This window comes from Biomphalaria glabrata, chromosome 9 (assembly GCF_947242115.1).
Source record: "Biomphalaria glabrata chromosome 9, xgBioGlab47.1, whole genome shotgun sequence".
NCBI lineage: Eukaryota > Metazoa > Mollusca > Gastropoda > Planorbidae > Biomphalaria > Biomphalaria glabrata.
The window spans coordinates 46,432,375-46,440,858 of record NC_074719.1 but is presented as its reverse complement, the minus strand read 5'-3'; the positions used below and the strand labels follow the sequence as shown (position 1 = coordinate 46,440,858).

The 8,484-nt window shown below is 40.7% G+C and overlaps 1 protein-coding gene across 1 annotated transcript in view; it reads right to left on the bottom strand.

Annotated features, from left to right (window-relative positions):
* Positions 1-389: 389 nt before the first annotated feature.
* Positions 390-8,484, bottom strand: part of LOC106053464 (uncharacterized) — a 28,749-nt gene continuing 20,654 nt past the window's right edge. The window contains exon 3 of the mRNA XM_056040764.1: positions 390-4,147. Within this exon, the coding sequence (XP_055896739.1) occupies positions 2,231-4,147 (1,917 nt within the window). The 3' untranslated portion in view covers positions 390-2,230. The remainder of the gene's footprint in view (positions 4,148-8,484) is intronic.

Below are 8,484 nucleotides of genomic sequence, written 5' to 3'. Positions count from 1 at the left end.
TCTTCCCTGGTGCTATTAGAGTATCGAATGGGTTGCCTGAGCTAGCCAGGAAAACCAGTGTCTTGGCAGAATTTAGGTCGTTGGCTAGTATGTAGGACACGTAGGACGTAATCATCTTTTTTGAAGTAACGTCTGTATTATATAAGATAAAATATTCTGAAAGACACAAAGATAAAGGCACATTCCTCATTCCATATGCTAGGACAAATGTGCACAAATGCTCCTTCTTCCCTAGTGCTATTAGAGCATGGAATGGGTTGCCTGAGCTAGCCAGGAAAACCAGTGACTTGGCAGAATTAAGTCATTGGTTAGTATGCATGACACGTAGGACATAATCTTCTTTTTTGAAGTAACGAAGAGCTGTTAAGAAAAAACAAACAAGAAATGTGTTTTAGTAAAAGTTTTTAAAAATATTTATTCATATTAAATGTGTGTCATTGCTCTGGCCAGAGAATAACACATAATAAGACTTGAAAACATTTATGTAAACAGGTTGACATAATGTACAGACACAAATTTAAACCAAATATTTTCTACACATAATGGAATCTGCTCATTAATGGCAGCACATGTACACAATACATACCAAACATAAATAAAGGATGATTACAATATAAATTAATTGAGGTGACTTTCTGTCCTGTGCAGGAGAGAAATTGAATGATTGTTCAAGAAAGTTCTATTTGGTTTACAGTCTTTGTTAAGCTACAACAAATCTGTGTTGGAAACAAAGCCCAACTATAGAAACAAAGGGAGATTATAATGTAGGGTGTCTCCTTAGTTTCAAAAGTTATAATTAACACTGTACAATATTAATTGACAGTCAGTCATTATATGAGGTATATAAGGAACTCTCTGGTACATCTATAGAGTCAATAAAATAATTCATTTTAAGACCCTATATCAACTCAGTGTGTTAAGTTTGCTAGCCAGCTATGTTTCTATTAAATTAATCTACATGCTATGTCTAGCTAGAAAACCAGATCACTTTGGTTTCAAGTCAAAATAAATAAAAATGCTCAAGTGCTATTCTATTCTACTGGAGGCAGTAAAACTTACTGCCAGTCTGTTGGTGTGGTTAAGATATGTTTAAAGGAATGCTGATCCCATTCATTGACACCCCCCCCCCCCTCTCCTCTCACCTTTCTCATCCCCGCTATTATGAAACTGGGAAGCACTTTGCTTGAAATATTTCTATAAAGCAAATAATTTCATTCACTTGGCCATCCGTCATTAAATGATGTGATGTCCAGTCAAAAATATTGAAAAACAAAGCACCCTTGAAATGTTTAGTACTAGTGAAGTACCGAGTATTAAGCGATTTTCTTTTATCATTTTGGTTGAGTCACTCCATAAAGACACTGACAGGAATTAGTAGCTCTGAATTCAGCACTGGTATTCAGTGTCATAGCTTTGGGATGGGGGGGGGGGGGGAATTTGAAACCCCCCGGGCCCTCAAACAAGTGTTTTTTACATTAAATATCAAGCCCCCAAAGAGGTCAAGGCCCGCAAATGATGACAAATTCCTATCCTACCTGCTGGTATTATGACGCATACATTTTACTTGGGGAAAATAAAAACATAATCTCAGCAACACAAGTAACATTTGGTTTAAGGTGTGGACAAAAAGACTGGCAAGAGTTGGCAAATTTAAATCTTTCAACTGAAACAATGTTTCCTCTTTACTGCTAAGTCTGGCCTGAGTAAACAGGAGCATGCATAATATTTGCCTAGTACTGGTACCATTGAAACCATAACTACCTTCCGAAGTACACAACAGGAAATAATAATTGAATACCGGTACTTGTTCATGCTAGAGTGTAATTCTGTAAGGAAGACAACACATGTAAGTAATGTTACATTCAATGTATCATTGCTGTCCCTTTGGGTTCTGATTGACATTTAAAGCATTTCTATTTATTTCCATTTATTTAATTTAGTCCCAGGGTAAAAACTAGACCTAGTATAAATACTGTTATCTTGTTTATCTCCCTAATCTTAGGACTATTCTTTATTGTTGACATCTTTCTTCTTTGTACTTTAGTCTCTACAGCTACAACTTAGCCTGAAAATGGACAATAGGTAATTTGATGTGTATGTGATTTGGCACAATGATTATGTCAGTGTAACATTGGCTTCTTGACAATTTGGTATTCTTGCCAACTTAACTGTGACAATGCACTGTGCTAATGGGTTATCTAAAAGTTCATCCACTGGTACTGAAAATAATCTACTGTAAATGGTTTCCTCTTTTTTTATTAACCTCCGACTGCCTGGCTTCCGACCACCTGTGCACTGTGTCTGACCTGCGCATGTCTCGAAGGAGTTGGGGGTCCACTGGGTTGAAGTTTGTCTGGGTGGCGTGCCCATAATGGGCAGAAGTTCTACTAGAATTTGGTAGATTGGATGCAGTTCTGAAAGTATGTGAAGCACTTAAAACATTTCTTTGAAGATTCGAGGGATTCACAGCTGCCCTGTGGGGAGGTTGACCTGCAGTGTTGACTGTGGGGGATGCTGATTTTCTTTGGGGTGTGGGCTCTTGGGAGAGAGCTTGAGTGATGTGAGGGGAGTTAGGACTAGAGAAATAACCTCTAGTCAAAGGCCCATGAGAAGGAGACGCTGAACTCATGAGCAGGCTTGTCAAATGTCTTTTCTCTGATGATGCCCCCTGAGTTATGTTGTCTCCCCTTGGTTTGAGACTTAAGTCCTGAGGCTGATTGTCTGCGGGGATCTGATGATTTACAATATGAGAATTTTTGACAAGATAGTTATTGACGGAATGTGCCAGGTCAAGTGAGTTGCCTGTTCTTGACATTTGTGGCTGAATGGACGAAGGGGTAAGATATACATAATTATTTGCTTTGTCTTCTCTGACAGAGTTATGTGACCTGTCCTCCCGTACAGGACCATTTATCCTGCGCTCTCTGACAATGTCATTAGTCTTGTCCTCCTTTGATGAACTATTTAACATACTCCAGTCTGACACAGAAGGGTGAATATTTGTTATGTGTTTTGGCTCATCGGGGTCGATTCTCTGAACCGATAGTCCTGAAGAGTTTGGTCTGTGAGGGCAATCTTCATCCTTCTGCAGTTCCTCTGCAATGATTCTGGCGATCCTAGAACCATGGTCATGGAAGGGATGTGGAAAACTTCTTGGGATGTCAGCCATATGAAGACTGGACACGGCATTGGAAAACATGGAGAACCTGGGAACATCCACTTGGTGCCTCTCTATACTGTCTCTAATTTCTTCCCTAATAATATCAGGCTGGTGCCTCTGACCAATGTCTCTCAAATCATGTCTAGGATTATCATGCTGTTGCCCCTGGGCATTGTGTCTAATTATATCATGTCTAGGAACTTCCGCTTGGTGCCTCTGGGCAATGTTTTTTCCTTCTTGATGCGGAGAATCTTGTTGATGCCTAGGAACGTCTGACTGGTACCTCTGGGTAATGTCATGACGACCCGATACAAATGTATCGTTAATGTCCCGCCTCAAGACAATAGTTTCATGAAGAGAACTGTTGCTATGCCTGTACCTCTCAGAGTCACTTATGCTGGGATGCCTTTCCATTGGTCGGTCTCTATGGGATATAACCACATTACTTGATGGTAAAGAAAACTGATGAGGTGCATCTGCACTCAGTCCTCTATCACATATTTCAGCAGGTGAAACGGGAGTATTATTCTCATTAGTAAGCCTTCTATCTAGTCTGTCAGGCTGTGCATAAGGTCCAGCTGTAAATACCCTATTAGAATGTAATAGGTGTGTATAGAGTGAGTTATTTGGCAATGATCTCTCTTGCTGAACTATCAGAGAGTCATTTGTAACAGAATCTCCCTGTCGAGTCTTGTTGTCTGCAGCACTGCCAAACCCAGTATCCTTTCGTCCATTGCCAAGCTCAGCTGACTGCGTCAGTTGTTTCTCCTGGCTCCTCAAAGCATTCAGCCTGTTCTCCTCCTCACGTCTGGTGTGGAGGTTGACAGCCGATGCCAAGATGTCCAGATTACTTGGCCTGTAGCCTGCATCATGAGCTAGGGTCATGCTCTGGGAAGCGGGCTCAACTGGGCTGGGCGCACTGACCACCTGAGTTTGTTGACTAGCTTCAAAGTACCTCTGTTGTAAGCGAGACTTGAGCTTGGTGTGCTGTAGGTGGGGAAAGTGGAAAACAAAATTCAATTAGGGAATTTGTATTTAAAATAAAGTAACATAAAGTGTTTTTTCATAATATTCCTTTGAAAAATTAAGTAATGAAAAAACAAAATTATATAGCGCTGTCAACAAACACATAAAGTAACTCAAGGCTATATGAAAACATAATGGACATAAAGAAAAAGTTAAAATGGCAAACAAATCTTTCAAAAAAGTTTTGCTTATATCAACTTAGTCTGTCTGGTCACAAGTTTGTACCCATTATGGCTCCAAATTCTCCCACACCCATTCTCAGATCAAGTTGAAACTTCACACAATTAAAACAAAACATGAATCAATCTAAAAAAAAGTAACCAATTAATTACTTGTAATTATTTATTTTGGTTGATACCAAAAAGGGAAATTAATCTTTCAGTATTCACAGATACAGCTAAATAGGTAGGGTTTCTTCTCTTAGATAAATGAACACATTATTTCTCACGAACCCATTTTTGGATCAAATTGAAGCCTTAAACAATTATTTATTGTACCTATGATAACATGAATCAATTAAAAAAAAAACAACAATTAGTCATTACATTAAATGTAATGAATTATTTAGTTTGATATCGAAATGGGGAAATAACTACATTAATGAGATATATAGTTGTAATTGCAGAGTTCATTCCCTTAGATAAGCTTTGCTTTTGTTTAAAGATTTTTTTTTTACTTAGCTATTTTTTTTTTTTTTTTTAAGTTTCCGAGGCTACTGTACAAAGGTAGTGGACAAAAGCGGAATGGTTCGAACTTAGAACCATCCTGTTGACGATCCAGAGCTCACCACATGGCTAGCACCCATTCAGACAGTAGTGACGCATGTGGGTGCTAGAAATAATTCATGTTTACTCTTCGGTATAACTTTCCTTGTTTAAAAATGTGTTTTGATTTGAATAATAAGGAGCTCGTTGTTCACCCTTGGAGTCCCAGGTGCGTGCGTACTACAATGCTCAACTCTGATAACCCGCTGTGTTGCCAACGTATCTAGAGTTTAAATCAACAAATCATGACTAAGTTTTAAAAAACGGAAAATTCCATTCGCCTCACTCACCGGTCCAATATTTATCTCAGAAGCCGATAAACTGGGCCAGAGTTTTCTCGCCCCTTATCTGAACGGCCTAGTTCACTATGTCGGCCCAAGTTCTCGGCGCCATTTCCAATCGCCCCTGACGTGTGCGAATGACGGATATAACTCAGCAGCTTTAAGTGGGCCTTAGCATTGGCTTTATTAAGGCCTTAGGCCTCAGCTTTAATATCGGCCTTCCTTGAGTTTATAGCTTTAATTAGGCCCTCGTTCTCAGCATTAGCTTTATATAAGCTCTAGGTCTTGGCTTTAAATCGGCCTAGGACGTATAGGCATAGCTTTAATTAGGCCCTCTGTCTCAGCTTTATATGGGCCTTTTAACTTTATTTAGGCCCTTGGCCCCAGTATCATCACTGGCCTCAAAATGCGTACGAGCTACATACGTTACTTCAAAGGGAAAGATAAGTACGTCCTGCGCGTTGCACGTGTCAATCTAGTCATGCATGTTAAGCAGTGACTTGAACTCTGCCAAGTCGTTGGTTTTCGCTGGTAGATTCAGGCCAGGCACAGCCTATCTTAGGCCTCGTGATCAGCCGGGAATAGGTCTAAGGCCTCAGTAGGAGCCACCCTGTGTCTTGGCCACCGCTTTATTTCACATACCCCCCTCAACTAATAGCTAGCTGTGTGCGTCATTTAGTACACACTTCGGCTGGAGAGATCAGGGCCAGATTTAAGTATGTGGAGTCTTCGGGGCAAGATTTTTTTGTGGAGGCCCCGGGGCAAGATTTTGTTGTGGAGGCCCCGGGGCAAGATTTTTTTGTGGAGGCCCCCTGGGCAAGATTTTGTTGTGGAGACCCCCGGGGCAAGATTTTTTTTGTGGAGGCCCCCTGGGCAAGATTTTGTTGTGGAGACCCCCGGGGCAAGATTTTTTTTGTGGAGGCCCCCGGGGCAAGATTTTTTGTGGAGGCCCCCGGGGCAAGATTTGTTTTGTGGAAGCCCTTAGTCTTTCGAAAGCTTGAATAAAGATCCACTTATGAATAACAATACTTACATTTAAAAGCATGCTATACCGTATTTTAGAAGAAAAAAATAGAGTACTTATACACTTAATCTTAATCTCACTTTCCATTTAAAAAAAAAAATTTAATATCTATATTTTAGTTTTTTTTTTAAAGTATACATGTATATAGACGCACTGTCGTAAATGCAGAGCTGTACCAGTATTTACATATTCCGAGCATGCTACAACTACAAGCGGGCACTTCTTAATCACGACACCGCCCGACGTAAAATTCAAAGTGTTAGCGTTAAAAATGATAAAAAAAAAAAAAAAGGTTTCTGACCCGTCGAAATTCCTAGATTTTTCTCTTTTATGGAGGCCCGGGGGGGGGAGTGGCCCCCTCCCCATAAATCCGTCCCCTGGGAGAGACCCCGATCTGTCTTCTTTAGTTTGATAGGACGTGGTAGCGTTATTTAGAGCCTTGAGAAGTCTGGAGTTCAAGTCCTTTTGGCAAAAGGTGTCAGATTTTGTTTGACTCCTAGATCTCCACTGAGTACCAGACGCTGGGTGGTCTCGCTGACGGGAGAACACGTTTGGTAACAAGTGAGCATTACTAACCTCGTGGACTTCAAGGTACGGTATATATATAACAGAACATGAATGCCGGTATAAATAAGGCTTAGGCGGTTAGTTGTGCTCTTCTGCTAAAGATACGCGTCGATGCAGCCAACTTCGTCACGTAGACCTTTAACCACTGCGATCGTGCGGATAGACACGTAAAAACAAGGAAGTAGGATGCAGCTGTGGTGATATTGCTGTTTTCGTTTCAGAAGAGCTCCTCGAACAAGGCTGCGATGGGCATAGTTCGCCAAGACATCAGCAGTGCTAGTCTGTCACGTTGTGAAAGTCACGTTGTGAAAGTCACGTGAACTATTGCTTAGGCTCTGGCATCTTCAGAGCGCCTCCGAGTCCACCCCAGTTCAATGGGTACCTGTCATTAGTTCGGGAAAAGTAAAGGCGATTTGGTCGTTGTGCTGGCCACATGACAACCTCGTTGTACCATTGTAACACATAGATCACTAAGTCTGAAACACGCTTTAACACTTCAAAATTAAAAGTTACCCTTTCAGACCCCGCAGGACCAGATGTGAAGAAGCTCATCTGTTTTTCTGGCCGACGGTTAACAGGCGTGTCACGTGTTTAGCACAACACCCAACCTGAGCTAATGTCAGCTACCAACTCTAGTTAAGTGGACGTCCTAAAAAAGTTTAAAAGCCCAACTTCGTCAGGATTCCAACTGTATGGTATGCACGTTTGTCCCAAGAGAAACTATAACATGAAATACTTGCTTGTTTTTTTTGTTTTCTCTACCAATCTCCACCTACCACGCCACACTAAACACGTTAGCAGCATGGTGGTCAAGACACAAAGATGATCAGGGCGCTAGGGAGTCTCAAAAGATATAAACGCATTACAACATTCTTGATCGTGGCCGCCAACCCGTGAGCTAGTGTCGCAGATTTGATCAAAAGATTGAATTTTGTTCCCCCAGTCAACCCAGAATCTTTTAGAAATGGCATGTTCAAACTACGGTCCGCGATGCCATGGTTCGAAAAAATTCTTACTTAGTGCCTAATAAAATAAAATGTTTTGAGTCTGATAACTGGAAAAAGACGACCAATTTGATGAGGATATCTGTGTTGAACATAGACCAGTTTGATGAGGATATCTGTGTTGAACACAGACCAATTTGATGAGGATATCTGTGTTGAACACAGACCAGTTTGATGAGGATATCTGTGTTGAACATAGACCAGTTTGATGAGGATATCTGTGTTGAACATAGACCAGTTTGATGAGGATATCTGTGTTGAACATAGACCAGTTTGATGAGGATATCTGTGTTGAACACAGACCAGTTTGATGAGGATATCTGTGTTGAACACAGACCAATTTGATGAGGATATCTGTGTTGAACATAGACCAGTTTGATGAGGATATCTGTGTTGAACATAGACCAGTTTGATGAGGATATCTGTGTTGAACACAGACCAGTTTGATGAGGATATGTGTTGAACACAGACCAATTTGATGAGGATATCTGTGTTGAACACAGACCAATTTGATGAGGATATCTGTGTTGAACACAGACCAGTTTGATGAGGATATCTGTGTTGAACATAGACCAGTTTGATGAGGATATCTGTGTTGAACATAGACCAGTTTGATGAGGATATCTGTGTTGAACATAGACCAGTTTGATGAGGATAT